The sequence below is a fragment of the Saccopteryx leptura genome, chromosome 2 (genome assembly GCF_036850995.1).
Source record: "Saccopteryx leptura isolate mSacLep1 chromosome 2, mSacLep1_pri_phased_curated, whole genome shotgun sequence".
NCBI classification, from domain to species: Eukaryota; Metazoa; Chordata; class Mammalia; order Chiroptera; family Emballonuridae; genus Saccopteryx; species Saccopteryx leptura.
Window position 1 is genome coordinate 244,838,083 of NC_089504.1, and position 19,061 is coordinate 244,857,143.

At 44.1% G+C, this 19,061-nt stretch overlaps 1 protein-coding gene across 2 annotated transcripts in view; it reads right to left on the reverse strand.

Annotated features, from left to right (window-relative positions):
- Positions 1-2,420: 2,420 nt before the first annotated feature.
- The window catches only part of ATP2A2 (ATPase sarcoplasmic/endoplasmic reticulum Ca2+ transporting 2), a 65,753-nt gene continuing 49,112 nt past the window's right edge, over positions 2,421-19,061 (reverse strand). The window contains exons 9-21 of one of the 2 annotated variants that reach the window (XR_010749374.1): positions 17,042-17,130; positions 16,212-16,314; positions 15,252-15,383; positions 12,713-12,835; positions 12,396-12,614; positions 11,300-11,635; positions 10,849-11,069; positions 10,229-10,431; positions 8,381-8,466; positions 7,962-8,095; positions 7,233-7,350; positions 5,536-7,145; positions 2,421-3,232 (exon numbers count right to left, since the gene is read on the reverse strand). Coding sequence is in view for 1 of the 2 variants with exons in the window: in XM_066370943.1 (XP_066227040.1) it covers positions 3,219-3,232; positions 7,025-7,145; positions 7,233-7,350; positions 7,962-8,095; positions 8,381-8,466; positions 10,229-10,431; positions 10,849-11,069; positions 11,300-11,635; positions 12,396-12,614; positions 12,713-12,835; positions 15,252-15,383; positions 16,212-16,314; positions 17,042-17,130 (1,899 nt within the window). In the remaining variant the exon portion in view is untranslated. The remainder of the gene's footprint in view (positions 3,233-5,535; positions 7,146-7,232; positions 7,351-7,961; positions 8,096-8,380; positions 8,467-10,228; positions 10,432-10,848; positions 11,070-11,299; positions 11,636-12,395; positions 12,615-12,712; positions 12,836-15,251; positions 15,384-16,211; positions 16,315-17,041; positions 17,131-19,061) is intronic. The other variant, XM_066370943.1, reaches the window with a different exon arrangement.

Here is a 19,061-nt window from a genome sequence, read left to right on the forward strand (position 1 = left end):
TACCCTGACTGGGGGCTGAACCCACAACATTGGCATGTTAGGATGGGCCAAGTCTTTTCTTCTTTCATGTTTTCTCCTAGTCCTTTCATGGTTTGCTTTTTAAATCTGACATACAGGCCCTCCCTGGATAGATGGCCCAGTGGATAGAGTATCAGTCTGATGCACCAGAGGTCACGAGTTAAACCCCTGGTCAAGGCACGTAGAAGCAATCAATGAGTGAACAACTAAATGAAACCACTAAGTAGTGAAGCAACAAATTGATTTATTCTACCCCCCCCACCCCCAACCAAATCACTTGGCCACCCCCCTCCTCCCACCTCTCTTCCTCCTGAAACTAACCACTATCCTATCGCCTCCCTTATGGCTGGTGTCCTTCAACTCCTTACTTATCTACTTGCTACTTAGTCTACTTGGACTGGACTTTGCACTTGAACGTAAATCCACCTTTGGCTTAGTTTAGCTGACTTTTTTTATGAGTGAGCAGGACTTTATGAAGGAAGCTGTGCATTGATTTACACTCTAGTGCATGTGCCTTAGCACAGACAGACGTCTCATTGGCCAGGTTAGAGACTATTTACATAGTACAGCTTTTTGAACTGTACTATGTATATTTTGAACTTGATAGACTCTGCACTGGCTTTCACTATGCAGGGAGATTTATCTCTGTTGAACCTCATTTATTTTATTGCTGCAGAGGATGATTTCAATATGCCTCAAGTGTGCTTAACCATTTTTCCTGCTGCTGTTGGTCATTTAGGTTGTTTCCAATACTTTTCCTTTATATAAATCTTGATTTGGTGTGAATAATTCTAGGGTAGGTCCAAGGGTGGGCCTGCTGGATTGTATATTGAGCATCTACATGATAGCCAGTTGTTCTGCAATGTTAAGATTCCACTTTCCACCCTTTGGTATTAGAAGACCCATTTTTTTGGAAGGGAGGTTTGTCAGCTGATGGACATGAAATGGTATCTCACAGATTTTGTCAGTGGGGTTGAACATCTTTTTATATTTGTAAACCATTCAAATGTTCTTATATCATTTAGACTTTTTTTTTTTTTTTTTTTTTAACGAGAAACGGACAGACAGGAAGGGAGAGAGAGATGAGAAGCATCAACTTGCAGCACTTTAGTTGTTCACTGATTGCTTCTCATATGTGCCTTGACAGGGGGGGGGGGGGTTCCAGCTGAGCCAGTGATCCCTTCTTCAAGCCAGCGACCTTGGTCTAGTTAGCGACAATGGGCTTCAAGGCAAAGACCTTTGGGCTCAAGCCAGTGACCCCACACTTAAGCTGGCGACCTTGCACTCAAGCCAGATGAGTCTACCTTCAAGACAGCCACCTTCGGGTTTTGAACCTAGGTCCTCAGCATTCTAGGTCAATGCTCAGTACATTGAGCGTTGCACCACCTGGCCAGGCTAGACATTTTTCTTTTGACAATGTATTTTCATTTTTCAAATCTTTTGATCTATTTGCAATTGTTTGGATATAGGGGGTACATCCATATATTGTTTTAAGATGATCACTGGCATAATGTATAACCCAACTTTACCTACTAAGCTTAAATGCCCCCTGTTTAATTAAAGTATCTATTGGTATTTTCATTTATCATTAACATATGAATTATATAGCCCTCACATTAAGGTATCAGTTTCCCAAAAACCAGATGTTCCTATGGGCCCAATATGTAACTCTTGCTTTTTGTTTACTCCTAGGCATTTTCCCTTGTCTGATGGCCATGCCTGTACAGAATAGTCCTAAGCAGTGGTGGATGGTGAGTAATTCTGGTGTTTCAGTATTTCTGGCTTATTTTTCATCATGTGCTAACAGGAGTTACAGTTACTCAAGTTTTCTTTAAGAATGGATGATAAATTTTATCATTTCCGTATCTGTAGAGTTGAAAGGGCTTGTATTATTAGGTTGCAGAATATCCAACTATCCTTGCACCCCTGATTATAGTGACAAAAGAATCATCTTAAGGAATTTAGAAAATAGAGGCGAGCGCCACCCAAATCCACCTGTCAGAGAAGCACTAAGTAACATCAAATGAGTGAACTTTAGGACGTGCTTCAGTGCTCTTTCAGTTTGATTTCCTGTATCAATAGGAAGACAGAATTTTACATTTTGCATCTGAATAGTATTAGAACTGTCTCTTCATTAATCATGTTAATTCTCTCTCAAAACGCCACTGATGACAGCTTTCCCCATACTTGAGGGCAGACAGTAGAGCAAGGGCAGGAATGTATTATACTTCTTGGCCCACGAGCAGACCTTCTACCATTCTGCTCTCCTACCCAGAAATCAAGTCCAAGAACTTCCTCCCACCCCTTTTCTCCACACCAGGACAAACCTCCTCCGCAATCAGGGCTGTGGGCCCTGGTGCACGTCCCACCCCTCCCACAGGAGAGCAGTCAACACCACACTGTGAACTTATCATAGAATAGATTTATTTACCTGAAACCATGTCTGTGCAATGCTTTTGTTACTAGCACAGAAATAAACTGATCTCTATTTACAGTCTAAAGTCAAACATGCGTGTGATAAATTGACGTTTAGCATTTTATTAAGATAAATGCATCACAATATTTGTATTGCACCAATATCTGACTACTGCTTCTGATTTCATTAAATAAGTTACATTTAATACAGTGCAAAATAGCTGTTTGCACACTCAAAATAACTGAAGTTATGAACTGCAGGCCTACACTTGAACCACTCAACACCTGTAGTGTTTTCAATAAATTTATAAATAAGCAAAACTGTACAGGGCCAATTAAAAAGTAGCATGTTTCAATGACACCATAGAGAAATCCGGCTACTTACAACCGAAGGCATGCATTACAACTGAGTATTGGATATTGTACATTTATATAAGCTATGACATTTTACACAGAGAAATATGGCGACTTGGCTGATGGCATCTAAGTTCTTGGATAAGGTTTCAGAACCTCATTCTTGCAGCAAAGAAACCAAAATTCTCTGGAGAGGCTTTCTAATCCATTTAGCTAAAATTGTCCATTAGTTATTACTTTGATTTAAAAGCTAAAAACCTCATTGGTAATACACGTTTCCTCCACATAACACACAATGAATTGGGGACTTTTTTCTACTTTTCTTCCCCCCCCCAACATCAATCATGCAGAGGGCTGGTAGATGTGTTGCTAAAAACGCACATGCACGCAACCGAACACCCTTACATTTCTGCAAATGGCTTAGGAAGCGGTTACTCCAGTATTGCTGAAAAGGAAAGAAAGAGGAAATCAGCTTAATGAAATATGGGGAGGAAATGTTAGAACAACTACTTAAAACTAATAGTGACAGATGAAAGGGAAAATTGAGTTTGCTCTTTTAAGTTTACAAGAGCAGCATTTCTGCTTGTCCCTGAGGCACTGCCCACACAGGCTAGGGTAGCATCTAGATACACTAGCTCGGTGACACAGGTCCCTGGTGTCATCTGGCTACAGAGCAGAGCCCCCTGCCCCTGGCTCACAGAGAACCCCACCAGGCAGACATTCATCTCAGGTGTGCCAGGAGGGAGATGGCCCGAGAAGGGACAGTTCTTGGTTAGCAGTGCAGGGAGATGAAGCAGAAGTGAGCAGTGTGGCAGTCAGCACAAGCCTCTGGCTCTCCCGTCCTTCCCCAGCCCTGCCCGGCCTGGCCTAGTCCCAGAGGGCATCAGTGCACTTAAGCTGCTTATCACCATTCCTTTTCAAGACAGAGGCTGGAGCTACTCTCCTCGTTCACTGCAGGGTGGTGGCTCTGATATAATTTGGTGGTTAAATTGAAAAGGCAACAGCTGCCTCGCTCTGCAGACGCAGAGGCTCTGGGCTGCGGGGAGGGGTGCTGGGCAGACACTGAGCTAATGCTTGTGGCCTCCTGTTTCTACGGGATGCCTCCCACAGACACTGAGGGGCCTGAGGCCCAGCTGGAGGGCGGTGTGGACGCAGCCACCGGACAGAATTTATCACCTGTACTGTATATGCAGACAGGCTGCTGCAGGGGTGCCCCCAGGAAGGGAGGGGGGTAAGACTGCCATCCTCTGGGCAGAGCTAGATCAGAAAGGCTGGGCGGGCATGGGGGGCAGATAGCAGAACACTCAAATGGAGCGGGCTGGAGGCCTCCTGGGAAGTGTGCCAGGCGAGAGCAGCCTGGCAACACTTGCATGGCGGGTCTGGGGAAGAGGCTGCCCCTGTGGTCACTGATGACTGAATTAGCAGAGGCCAACAGTGCCCACCTGCTGGGCTAGGAGGGGACTGGGTGGCTGCTCCTCATTGCAGGACAGGGACCTGAGGTCAGGGGTGTGCCCACAGCAACATGGCTGTTGAGGAGGCACAGTGTGGACGTTTTTCAGAGGCGGCGCGGTGGTGGGCCTTCCCCAACCCCCACTGTCTGGGGTGAGGGAAGTGGGTGCCCACATGCTTCTGTGGGCGGCCAGGCTCAGGCTGGAACACCACAGGGCACGGCAGCCCAGGGCCGGCTGGGGCCCCGCAGTCTACTCCGGCAGCTCCCAGCATCCCCCTGCTTTAAAAGGCCGCCGCCTCGAGGATCTGAGGCAGGAGAAGTGGACTATTTGGTTAAATCGGCTTCCACTGAACAGCACACCACCAAACAAGCTTAGACACCCTGTTCTGGTTTGTAGCCAGGATGCATCCTTCAATTTGATCTACTCAGCCCATTTCTTTTTGCCCCTCATGATGCTAAAATTGGCAAAACCCTATCCTCCTACATTCTCTGCCGAGCAACCAACCTCCCCTTCCTCTGAGCCAGGCCAAGACCCTGAATTCAGTTGGTCTCCACATCTGTTTCCACCTCCTTACACTCAGACCTCAACGCCCTGGCCGCAGCGCCCTGTCCCACCTCGTCCCTGTTACCTCTTCCCCAACTGTCAGCACCGACATCACGCGTCCTCTGGCTGGCCTGGTGACTTCCACAAGAACACTCGGGGCCTCTTGGGGAGGAAGTGGCTGCCTCGGCCTCCTTCCCCCTGGCGAACTAAAGGCTGGCTGCTGGCTGAGGAGCCATGGCCTGACAGCTGTGCTCTAATGTACCCTGCAGGGAGAGGACTGGTCTCTGCTGCACAGCATGTGACCCAGAAGGTGAAGGAAGGTAACCTACTTAAGGAAGCCATGGAGACGTGAGTTCACTGGTTCATTACTTGCTTTCACTAGCTTTTTGCTTTTTAATGAAGCAAGGTTCTGGGACAAGTCTTTGCAGGAAACAAAGATCAAAAGAACCACAACTTTTTGTGCCTCATCTTAGCACTAGCAAACAAAGGCGCAGCTCCCTTAGCTTGTCAGTCCAACCAAATCAGAACGAGTCTCTCTCCCTGGGCCCTCCCCAGCATCTAGCTCTGCCTCTGTCCTAGGCAGCTAGTTTGTTCAGCTCAGGTGTGCACAGGTAGCACACACTGCGCCAGGCTCTCAGGGAAAGTCGGAGCACAGCAGTGCCTGACACGGGCTTATTCATTAGTGTCATCTAACCATCTCACTTGGTGGCAGTCACCTTTAAGCCAAAGCATCTGAATTCCAGGGAATACTCACGTTAGTTGACGGATGTTGGAAGGCATTGGAGGAAAACAGCACGGTTAGGACTGTTAATGACTTATGCACTGTTGGTAAGACTGATCTGGAACATGCGCAGACATTTACCACAGTACGACAGTGGTGGTTAGTGCCATGTTCAAATAAAAATAGTTCTATACAGTATGTCCATTTGGTCATGTGCTATTTACAGATTTTACAAAACACGCACACACGCGCGTCCGCGCGCGCACACACACACACACACACATACACACTTGCCCTTGTGTTCCCTACACCAGGCTGAAACAGGCCAGCAGAAACTTGCATAAAATGTCACAGATGTCAGTGCCTATACATTAAAAAATAAAGTTCCTACAACTACCTAAGCAGCAGAACAGGATCCTTCTTCCCCGTGAGCACAGTAAAACTAAAGGTCCAAGCTAAGAACGTAAGAGAATGTTGAACACGTCTAGGATAGTTCAAGCTAAGCCACTTAGGAGTTAAAAACAAGGCAGTTATTTTTCTGTCCATTTAAAATGTTTTATTTTTTTTTTAAACTAGATTGTGAAGTGTCACTGAAATAGGCAATGTTGGCAAAACAATGTCTGTTACAATAAAATACACTAGACATTTAAATAAATAACCTTAAAAACTACGTGAGGGGACACAAACCCAGTCAATTGAATCTGGAACAATGTTTTCTGCACAAGCGAGAACAGGCATACCTCTTGTTAAGACTGATGTAAACAGAACCATCGAAATCCTACAGGAGAAGCAGCCGAGCGGGGCCTGGGGTGGGATGGGTGTGGGGGTGAACCGAGAGGGGTGAGGGGGTGGCAAACCAAAAAATACTGACTGAGGTAGCAGTACTCTGCCCAGTGCAGAAAAATTGGCTTATGAATAAAAATTAGACTGTGATCTCAGATTAAATCCGGATGGATCATGCAAAAGACAATACATGCTATTTCGTTTTAGAAAACCACACACATTCATTTCCTAAAATCTGCTGCCAATTAATTTGCTGACAATGTCTGCTGGCTCAACGTTTTTTTTTTTGTTTTTTTTTACAAGGATGAGTATTAAACAGAACACTGTACATGCTTTTTCATCTACAAAAAAATATTTGCATAAAATAGTGTTAGTTCTCTGTACATGTCAATGGACACTTTAATTATGTGTATAAAAAAGGAAAATCTTGCCCCACTGGAGTCAGAAAAAGCAAAACAAAATCTAAGAGTATGAAACCTCCTTCACCAGCCAGTATGTTCATGTGAAAATTCAGCAGAAATAGACAGTTGCTTTAAACAATAAAAAATTAATTGATTAAGTTAAACATCTTCTTTATGTAAAACTGTCAGTCAAGACCAAAACATATCACTAAAGTTAGTGTCTGTGCTATACACCCAGATCACCAGGGGCATTATGAGAAGCACAAACGGCCAGGAAATCCCATCGGTGCATGCCGAGAACGAGCAGCTTTTGGTGGCAGGCTGCACACACTCTTTACCAGGTTCCAGGTAGTTGCGGGCCACAAACTTGAGAGTCTCGTCCATTAGAATCACAGGCAAGGAGATTTTCAGCACCATCAGCCACTGGGTCAGGTTCAGCGGTGTGATCTGGAAGATCAGCTAAGACACAGAGAGGCCTCGTCAAGTTCCCAGACTTGGAGAGGCAGCCGGGCCCCAGCCCCCAGCCCCGGTCCCCCCACCACTTACTGGCAAGGGCTCCACGTAGAGGATTAGGAAGTGGAGCGACATGGACAGGCAGATGGAGCCCACGAGCCAGATATTCTCCCATGGGGGCATCCTCAGCAGGGACTGGTTTTCAGACAAGCTGCAGAAGGAGAGAGAGGTACATGAACCAGGCCCAACAAAAAGGTGTGTCACAAGCGACAGATTGTTCAGAACTACTCTTCAATAGTGGCAGCTAACTTGGCACTACCCACTGACCTAATTCTATTGACTAAAGTTTTTAGGTGGCAAAGTTAAGGAAGAATGCATGGTCAGATGTAGGACAAATTTCCCATTTTAAATCTAGGCTTCACCACAGCAGATTCCATTTCACTGGGTTCAAAGCTGCTCAACTGCCCTTGACAATCAAGTTATTTCTAAAATTTCCATTTCTGTCACTGGCCTAATTGGATAATGCTATTTGTTGCAATGCTAAAGGGAAAAACCTCCTTCCTTCCCTGTGGGCACTGGCCTACAGGGGTAGTGAAGGCCCTCGTTTTGTCCTCCACTGTCCCTAAGGAACACGTGGCTAAATCCTCCTCCTGCTTCCTGGAGATGATGGCGCTTATGCTTTAGAAGCCCATGCTGCTTGTTTTCCTTTCTTTTTGGGAAGGAAGAGCTTTCCTGTGACCCTCGATCACCCATGACACACACAGTCCACAGCGCCCTAGCTGTCAGAGCTTTTGCCCCAGCTTGCTGAGAGGACTCACTGACCTGTTGAGGGCGTTACACATCTCTATGGTTACTAGAACAGAGAGTGCCATTGTCATTGGGTACGGGGATTCAAAGATTGCACAATCCACTCCTTCAAAGTCCGGGTTGTCCTCTTTACACTGTAGGAAATGACTCTGCAACAGAAACCCCGTCATGTTCCTCATCAGCCAAATATGTTTCCAAAGTACACACACCAATTGCACACTAAGCTCAGGCTGCACACACTCTTTACCACACAAGATGTCACCCCATTTTCAGAGAAGCCGGGGCCTTCAGAATAATCTTTGCTGCAATTGCAGATTGTTTAAACTTTAAGATTACCTGATAGGAACCCAAACCACAGAAAACTCAAGGACATCCTTGTCTGTGAGGGTTTACAACACTGCATCAAAGGCACAGAAAGGAAGGTGGCTACATACCAGCTGGTAGAAGGACACTCTTGGACCGCCATCAGCAGCAATGAACCACCACGCGGCAGCACCCACAGTAGCAGCGCCAACATAACCTGGGAACAAACATCATAATGGTGACATGTGGCGGGGCTTGCAGCCTACAGTCGTCGCTCCAGCTGTTGCCCTGCAGGTCTTTCCCCAGGACAGATGGAAGACAAGGTGTGCCAGTGGTAACTGAGCCAGGCCTGTGCAAAACCAGCTGGACAGGGGTTTCTGTAAGGGAGGCCTGTGGTACAGAAGAACCAAGCAACCTGAGCTCCAGAATTTGTGATGAATTGGTCCTCCTGGATTGGTAGGAACTTGATACCCTAGCCGGCCCTTCTCTATCTGCCAGTACATATTAGGGCTGCAAGTATGTGTCCTCCACATAAGGCCACGCCGTGTTGGTAGGGCTAGATCACACCATAACTTTTAGGCATACTGATGCTATCAGGTGTACACTAATTTATCTGTTCCATCAAAGGCCTGGCTGAACCTTTATATGGGAAGGCTGTTAGAGCAGTTAGTGCAGAATACTGAGCAATATGGCAATGCCTGAATGATACCCTCCCCCATTACTTTCGAACTCAGCAAGTTTATTACAAAGAAGCAACAAGGGGTAATGGAGATCACGGGACTTGAGAATGAAGAACATTCCACTGGGGTAGAATCCACCCAAAGATGCAAGAACACACCCTCTTAACCAGCCATTATAATGGGACAGGCCAGGGATAAGGTGCTGTGTGTGTACTGACATGGAAATTACCCCAAAAAGAGGAAGAAATACAAAAACAAAGTTCAGCACACAAGGCTGTACAGCATGCCATCACTTGCAAAATAAATACAAAAAACTTTGTCAGGGCACTTCTGGAAGGGCACACGAAAAACTGTTAACGTGGGAGGGGAACTGATAGGCTGAGAGCCTGCCACTTTGACGCCAGGGTGTGATTTTTGAATTCTGAGTTCCCTCCCTTTCTGTGGAACCCCAGGGAAGTTAACCTCTTTGGGGCTCCCTTTCCTACCCTATGAAATGGGAAGGCCCTGGCCAGTTGGCTCAGCGGTAGAGCGTCGGCCTAGCGTGCGGGGGACCCAGGTTCGATTCCCGGCCAGGGCACATAGGAGAAGCACCCATTTGCTTCTCCACCCCCCCTCCTTCCTCTCTGTCTCTCTCTTCCCCTCACACAGCCAAGGCTCCATTGGAGCAAGGATGGCCCGGGCGCTGGGGATGGCTCCTTGGCCTCTGCCCCAGGAGCTAGAGTGGCTCTGGTAGCGGCAGAGCAACGCCCCGGAGGGGCAGAGCTTCGCCCCTGGTGGGTGTGCCGGGTGGATCCCGGTCGGGCGCATGCGGGAGTCTGTCTGACTGTCTCTCCCCGTTTCCAGCTTCAGAAAAATACAAAAAAAAAAAAAAAAGAAAACCAGCACCCAGATCAGGAGGATGATGTCTATATAGGTGTCACCTGTGAAGAGTTGGCCCCCGTGGCCGGCTCCACCCATTTACTGACCATGTTGATGAGAGGCCAGGTCCCTTTTCTTGCTTAAGGAGGACAAGGAACTTTGTTTTTATATCTTGGTGACAGAAGGCCTGATTAGTCCCGGGACCCCTTTGCCCAGAGATCTGAAAACCTCATTTACAAAGATTCAAGGGAAGATGAGGATGTTAAAACAGGGACTAATGTTACTGTAAATTGGGTTTACAGTTAATTAAACTGAAAGAGGGCAGCCTCCATTTTTTGCTAACCTAATATGGGGACAGAAGAAAAATATGCTTTTAAGAATGATTTTACAGAATTTTGGCTAACATTTTGTTTATAAAGCAACAATATAAAAACTACTCACAGCCAATAGCCAGGTAACGGAAAAAGAGCCACCCACTGATCAGTGGTTCCTTTGGGTTCCGGGGTGGTTTATTCATGATATCCAGGTCAGGAGGGTTGAACCCCAATGCGGTAGCAGGCAGGCCATCTGTCACCAGATTGACCCAAAGAAGCTGGACAGGAATTAAAGCCTCAGGAAATCCAAGGGCTGCTGTCAGGAAAATACTGTTGCCATCCAAGGAAAGAAGAGAAAGACCCTATATTATTTTTGGCCACTATTCAAATAGCATTACTATGCCCTCTTCCTGCATTAAAAAAAAAAAAAAGGTGCAGCAACAACGGATTCTTGAAATAACTTTTTTGGCAATCCTAAAACATTTAATAATACCCAATACCCAATTTCAAATTGCAGTTAACCTTTAGAAGACCAGAAATTTTTGTCAGTATGTATAGTTAAGCTCATCTCTGTGTTAAAGGCAGCCACATAGAGCCCTCTTCCCTCACGAGGGCTTCGTCCTGCCCAGTCCTCCTGCCCGCCTTGTGCGCGGAGACCAGAGCCACTATCGGGAACAGATCTGGAAAACTGGTTAGCACAAGCCGAATTCAGATAAAGGAATACAGTGACTTGTTACAGGGACTCACCAGACAACTTCCCCCACGTTTGAGGAGATGAGGTAGCGGATGAACTGCTTCATGTTGTTGTATATTGCCCGCCCCTCCTCCACAGCAGCCACAATGGTGGAGAAATTGTCGTCAGCCAAGACCATCTCGGAGGCAGTTTTGGCCACCGCAGTGCCAGAGCCCATGGCAATGCCAATCTCAGCTTTCTTCAGGGCTGGAGCATCATTCACACCATCTCCAGTCTGAAAGGGACAGGCATCACTAAGTATTTCCTCTGGGACCGATTCAGAGGGCATTTCTAGGTCTTAAACTACTCTAGAATCTTCCATGCATGCAACACACACTATGCCAACTATAAGTCAGCAGAATCTTTGAGAAACAGCTCAGATCACAACAAAACCAAAAAATTCCAAATCTGAGAGCTATTACTAAAAATTTAATGGTCAAAATTTGTACACATCCAGATACTCACCATAGCTGTAATCTCATCAAACGACTGAAGAAATTCTACAATTTTAGACTTGTGGGAAGGTTCAACTCGAGCAAAACAGCGGGCATTCAAGCAGGCATCTCTCTGGGCCGAAGGACTGAGCTCGTCGAACTCTCGGCCTGTGAAAGCCTTTGCCGCCACGTCCTCGTCCTGACTGAAGATGCCAATGCGGCGACAGATGGCCACAGCAGTGCCCTTGTTGTCCCCTGTGATCATGATGACCCGGATGCCCGCTTGCCGGCACAGCTTCACAGAGGAGGCCACTTCAATTCTCGGAGGGTCCAGCATGCCCACGACGCCGACGAAAGTCAAATTGGTCTATAGCAAAAGAATCACCTTATCTCAAAATAGCAAGTTGTGGTTTTTCTCCTAGTGTGAAACAGGGCTAGTTATACACTAAGAGCAAACATTTCTGCATTTTCTTATGCTAAATTCTGTAACTCTGACTCTTATCTAAGATTAACATTCACACTTCAGATATAAATCCAATGAAGAATAGTATTCCAATTAATAGGATTAGAAACATTGCTACATTCTTATCAAATCATTCTTTAACTTCCGTGACGATAATATCCTGAAATGAGGGAAAAAACATTCTGAGGAATAGGAACATTTTGATATTGGCCATGTTAGTGGCCCTCTGTACCCAAAAGCTTGTTCCTTGTTCCCTTCAATGCTTCAGGAAGTATCAGAACTGGTAGGAGAGAATTCTGCTATGAGCAGAAAGTAGGAGGAGTATCTCAACCTGGACACTATGACCTTCAATAACTAATAAGTGGTTTATTATTGTAAATGCTTTTAAAATACTATATCTTATGAGAGTTGCAAAATAGGTTTTACAAGTTTGTTTAGCTCGTCTTGGTAATTCTACTTTGAAAATAACCGATTTGTATTAAGTTATCTACATATGTTTGACATAGCAACCTAACTTACAACTGGGATGCATCTGGCCACCAGAAAAAAAACCACACCTCTTTCTTGGCAGAAGCAAGACTCATTTGACCTTTTACTGAAGGAGTGCTGTTTGAACACAATGAGTGTGCAGTGTGTGGGTGAAAAAAGCCTTTCATTAGCTAACCTCATATTTAATAAAGTTGGCAGAGTCCTCGAGGTTCATTTCCTCCCTCTTCAGTGGGTTGTCATGAGTGGCCAGAGCCAGGCATCGCAGTGTGTCACTGCCACTACCCCATTCCCGGATGACGGATGTTATCTTCTGTTTGACTCCAGGGGTCATAGGGACTTTAGTACTTCCGACTCGAATGTGGGTACACCTGTCAATGACACCTTCAGGAGCACCCTGGAAATATTACAGATTTACGTCAACAATTTTATTTACTGGCTCATCAGGATCTTAATCCTGGCAAGAACATCTCAATAGCATTCTGCTGTACTTGCCTTCACAAACATTTTGCTCATTGATGTCCGGCTTGGCTTGTTTGGTGTACAATAAACGGACATTGATTTTCTATCACGTGAAAATTCTAGAGTAAATTCTTTTTTCATCAACTGTTTAATGACCTATGAAAAGAACATATATGGATTATTACTGGATGACAATTTCTATAAATTTTCACCTGTTCAACAAATATTCACTCAGTAGCTGTTATGTGACAGGCACTGGGGATACAGCAACAGACAAGCAAAACATATAGTCCTGCCTTTACTTGTGGTCATTACAGTCAACGCGCCACTTTGAAGTTCCATAATGCTACTTGGTTCCCTTCACTGAGCAGTTACAGGTCTGGAACCAAACAATTCTAAACATCTCTACATGAATGAAACTGTCTTCAAACTGAGGGAGTTAGTCACACCAACCAACGACAGATCTGGCAGATATGTGGCTCTGCACACTCCACCACACTGTTTCACCTTTGAATGTTAAGCTATGCCCTGCTTCACTGTGGGTAATTCTGCTTGAACACAACACATTACAGCTTTACTATATTACTAGACTTCATTTGAGAATGTCGAGAATCTTTATATCTCTATTATAAAATGTTTTATAACATGCTTTTGTTTGTGGCTTTTCTTGTCACATCCATGTCAGGTCATTTGGTATCTCTGGCCTAGAAGGGTTTTCCTTTTTCTTACAGTCTGTGTAAAACTGGTATTTCTTTCTTAAGTGTTTGGCAGAATTTGGGCTGGAAGATTTTTGTGGGGGTAGATTTGAATTACATTCAATTCAACAGATTCAGGATTGTTCCATTCATCTTGTGTCAGTTTAGAAAGTTGTGTTACTGAAGAGATTTGTAAATTCTACATTGTCAAATTTATCTATATACAATTGCTCATAATAGATTCCCATATAAAACTGTTCATAATAGGTATAATTTGCTGGTTTTCTACTTTCTTTAGATAGAAGCCTATATCACTGACTTTTAACCTTCTTTTCTAGTATGTACATTTAAAGCCATACATGTCCCTGGAAACTGTTTTGGCTGCATCCTCCAATTTTCATGTGGTGTGTTCTCAATATTGTTTAGCTCAAAATATTTTCTAATTTCCACTATGGTTTCTTCTTTTACCCATTGGTTATTTAAGAGTGTTGTTTAGCTAAAAGATATCTGGGGAATTGTCCCTGGCTGGATAGCTCAGTTGGTTAGAGAATTGTCCCGTTACGCAAAGGTTGTGCCTGGTCAAGGCACACACAGGATCAATGTTTCTCGCTCTCTCCCTTCCTCGCTCTCTCCCTTCCTCTCTCTCTCTGAAATCAAGAAGTAAAAAATATATATGGGGAATTTACTTATCTTTTTATACTGACTTCTGGTAGAATTTTATTGTGGTCAGCAACCGCATAATTTAAGTCTTTTTTTTTTTTTTTTTTTGTATTTTTTCGAAGCTAGAAACGGGGAGAGACAGTCAGACAGACTCCCGCATGCACCCGACTGGGATCCACCCGGCACGCCCACCAGGGGGCGTCGCTCTGCCACGACCAGAGCCACTCTAGCGCCTGGGGCAGAGGCCAGGGAGCCATCCCCAGCACCCGGGCCATCTTTGCTCCAATGGAGCCTCGGCTGTGGAAGGGTAAGAGAGAGACAGAGAGGAAGGAGAGGGGGAGGGGTGGAGAAGCAGATGGGCGCTTCTCCTGTGTGCCCTGGCTGGGAATCGAACCCAGGACTTCCGCATGCCAGGCCGACGCTCTACCACTGAGCCAACCGGCTAGGGCATAATTTAAGTCTTGCTTCATGATCCAGCTACATGGTTTAGTCTGGTGAATGTTCCTTATGCATTTGAAGTGCACATTACAAATAGCATAATAGAAATAAGGATTAGGTGAGTTATATTTAGTTTTGTTCAAATCCTCCATATCTTTACTGATTTTTTAATCTGCTTATTCTATTGGTTATTGAGAGGTGTATTAAAATTTTCAACTCTGTGCATTTGTCTATTTTTCCTTTTATTTTTGTCAGATTTTACTTCATGTGTTTTTAATTCAATTTATTGGCTGACAGTATTAATAAAATTATATGGGCTGCAGGTGTACAATTCTAGGATACCTCATCTGTATGCATCATGTACTTTAAAATGTGCTATTAGAATCAGGGTGCTTAAGAGGAAAATAAAGAAAGCTTATTTTTCCCATGTGACGAGGACGCAGTAGATGGAAAACTGACAATGCAGGAGAGGAATGCAGAGGCTGACTGCACAAGGGGCTGCAGCTTCTGTTAGGAGCAAGGACAGTCTGTCCACAGCACCACTAGGAAAAGAAGACTTTATGAGCATAGATGGCTGCATGTAGAAATTATCTATTGACTCCTTTTATTTTCTTCAGATAGACAGCCAGATCATTTTACCCAAGAGTAAATATGGGGAAGAATACACTGCAAGTTTGAGGAGACAAGGTAGAGAAATTAGTTGTCTAAAGTAGTACAAGAGTAAGTATGTGGTATGAGTGATGGGCAACATGATCAACAGACACAGTTCCAATACTGACCGAGTTGCAGGCATTCGCTCGTTCTATTTTAGAAAGACCCTTCAGTTCGGTATCAAATACATTCATCTTCTCTACCAGGCAAGTGAGAGCAGTCTCGGTAGCTTCTCCAACTTTCTCATACACACCCTTTGCCTGTGTTGGTAAAGACACAGAACATACAAAAAGGGTACAGTGGCAAACAAGTGCATTTGTCTTTAGCTAAGACGTTTCCGTAGGAGAAACTATCCTCCATTACATCACCCTTTTATGGGCCAGTTTTATCCAACCCTGGGGCACATGATCCAGGTAATTAAAATACACTGAAAGCACAGGTGTATATCTTATTGTAATAATTAGGTTTTTCATTTCCCTTAATTATAAGCCACTAACCACAGTACTAATTCATATAAAGTTTTCCAACAGTATTTACAATTCCATGCTATTACGTATCTACAGAGTTTACAATTCTGTTTCTGATGGGAACCGGCCTGCCTTTTAGACCAAAGGATGATCTCACTATTTATAACTGAAAAGAAAGAAAAAAAAGTTTTTTGTTGGTTAAATTTTACATTATTTTATCACCAATGTCATGAAAACAACCTCTAAGCCTCAGCTTGTCCTCAAGGATAAAACACCCATCTTAAAAAGCAAGACCAATACCTTATACTCTCAAGAGAACATTTTTTATCCTGGGTTTTATTCATGTATAGTACCAAACTATAAACAAACTGAGAACATCCTGTACCCTGAAACTCTTAGGTAAGTCAATGCTCAGTCGCAGAGGACATACGAAAGGTCCTCAGCTTTCTTTGGCTCAGTCATGTTGACTCTGATAGAGATAGGCTCTTGAATGGAAAGGGGAAATCGAATCAGGAACGCTTACTTTTAAAAGGGAGGAAGGAAGGCTGGATTTTCATCCACCCACCCCACCCTTGACTAGGAACAGTCAGTCAGGCCTCGTTTCTCAGTTCTGAGGCTTACCTCATTGTAATCCAAAGCAGAGTCATTACAAAGAGCGCAGATTGTTGCGAGTTCTACAAGACCATCATACTGATGACATTTCACTGGTTTATCATCTTTAAACCTGTCAGAAGGAAAAACAGAGCAAAGTGTGGGTGTCTTTATTGACTTTTATGTAATTATTTAATAATATAAATGGAATTTTGTGGACAACAGACTGGCAAGTATTCAAAAGAATGAGCAATGGCTCTTAGAGAGCTGATGCTGGCAAAACCATAACGTGTCTCTGATACCAGGAATCAACTGGTAAAGGTCAGAAATCCTTAGTTTATGAAATTCCTCCACCACTGGTATAAATAATAAAAAGAAACCCCACTTAAATACTTAGGCTTCAAATGGGAACTCATTGAGATGAAAAAGATCACTGGCTTGTAACTTGTGTTTTCTCATTACAAGCGTACAAAAATCTACTACTCTAAAAACTGATGCCATAAGCCAGTGGTCCCCAACCCCCAGAAAGAATAACTTACATTATTTCCGTTTTATTTATATTTAAATCTGAACCATGTTTTATTTTTTAAAAATGACCAGATTCCCTCTGTTACATCCATCTAAGATTCACTCTTGACGCTTGTCTCGGTCACGTGATACATTTATCCATCCCACCCTAAAGGCCAGTCCGTGAAAATATTTTCTGACATTAAACCGGTCCGTAGCCCAAAAAATGTTGGGGACAACTGCCATAAGCTATGTTCAGAAAGCGGTTTAAACTGTTTTAGACACATTGCAAGTCTATACAAATACCAGACTGGTACCATGGGTCCTTTAAATGATACGGAAGGTATACTCACACTTCTCCAACAGGTGCATATGTTGATCCAGTTATGGTAAATTCATTCAGGGAACAAGTATCACCATCAACTTTGTCCAGAATAAACATCTATAGGGAAATGCATTAATTATTTAAAAGGCACAAAAAATATGCTAGGAATAAACAATCTTGGTTAAGACAAAAAATCTTATTTGAGAAAACAATTTAAATGAAACATTAATTGAAGCTCAGCATCAGAAATATTGTCCTTTATTCCAACTAAAGAACATTTAAATTTCCTCCCTCATCCACCTAACAATCTGAGAAACAGCCATCATTGAGGTGCTGAATAAATAATAAACAGCAGTGGCACCAAGGGCACAGAAGACAACCCACATGAAGCCTGAGTTATGAGAACTATGGGTCCTCAGTACTCTTGAAGCCTCAGAATTCTAACTTTCAAATGGCTGGCTGAGGTGGTATTAGGTAGTACTGCCTTAGAGCTAAGAGTAAAAGCTTGCAAAAAATAAAATCACATTTCAGAATTCCAACAGCATTCCCAAAGTAAACTGGCTTCTCTGCTTCTTTCCATTTATTTTTATTGTGGCAACAATAAAAATTTGTTTTTTATTGTTGAGCAACATAGCTCCTTTTCTATGAAGCCGCATAACTACATGTATACAGTTAAGAGTCTAAAGAGTAGAGTGAACTGATGCTACCAAGACCACACAGACAGAAGTAAACTTAGGAAAGAATTCTTAATTTTAGGTTTAATTAATTTATTTATTTGCGACAGAAACAGACAGGGAGGGAGAGAGATGAGAAGCATCAACTTGTAGTTGCAGCACTTTAGTTGTTCACTGATTGCTTCTCATACGTGCCTGACCAGGAGGCTCCATCCAAGCCAGTCATCCCTTGCTCAAATCAGCAACCTTGGGCTTTAAGCCAATAACCTTTGGCCTCAAGCCTGTGACCACGGGGTCATGCCTATGATCCCACACTCAAGCTGATGAGACCGTAGCTCAAGCCAGCAACCTCGACATTTTGAACCTGGCTCCCTCAGCGTCCCAGGCTGATGCTCTCCTGGTCAGGTTAAAAGATGAGGTTTTTCTTTTAAATAATTTTTATTTATTGATTTTAGAGAGAAAGGAAGAGAGAGAGAAAGAGAAATAGGGACACTGGCCTGCTTCTGTATGTGCCCCAACCAGAAATTGAACCAGCAACCCTGCACAACACTCCAACCAACTGAGCTCTCCGGCCAGAGCAAAGATGAGGTGTTTTTTTTAAAATTTGATTTCTAATTATAATTCAGAAGCCCAGTTTGGATGACTAATATTTGTATTTTCATTGAAAACTGAAACTAAGACGTTTTTAATAAACAGCCTGACCAAGTAGTGGCGCAGTGGATAGAGCATTGGACTGGGATGTGGAGGACCCAGGTTTGAGACCCTGAGGTTGCCAGCTTGAGACCAAGGTTGCTGGCTCGAGCAAGGAGTCACTCAGTCTGCTGTAGCCCTCCAGTCAAGGCACATATGAGAAAGCAATCAATGAACAACTAAGGTGCTGCAACGAGGAACTGATGCTTCTCATTTCTCTCCCTTCCTGTCTGTCCCTCTCTCTGACTCTGTCTCTGCCACAAAATAAAACAAAAAAAACAAAACAAAAAAATTAAACAAAAGCCTGACCAGGAGGTGGCGCAATGGATAGAGCATTGGACTGGGAGGCGGAGGACCCAGGTTTGAGACCCCGAGGTCGCCAGCTTGAGTGCGGGCTCATCTGGTTTGAGCAAAGCTCACTAGCTTGGACCCAAGGTTGCTGGCTCGAGCAAGGGGTTACTCAGTCTGCTGAAGGCCCACGGTCAAAGTACATATGAGAAAGCAATCAATAAACTAAGGCAGGGGTCCCCAAACTGTGGCCCCCTGAGGCCATTTATCCGGCCAGGGTTCATTTTTATTTTAAAATAACTTCTTTTGTCCCTGGCTGGTTGGCTCAGTGGTACAGCGTCGGCCTGGCCAGGGTTCATTTTTATTTTAAAATAACTTCTTTTGGCCCTGGCCGGT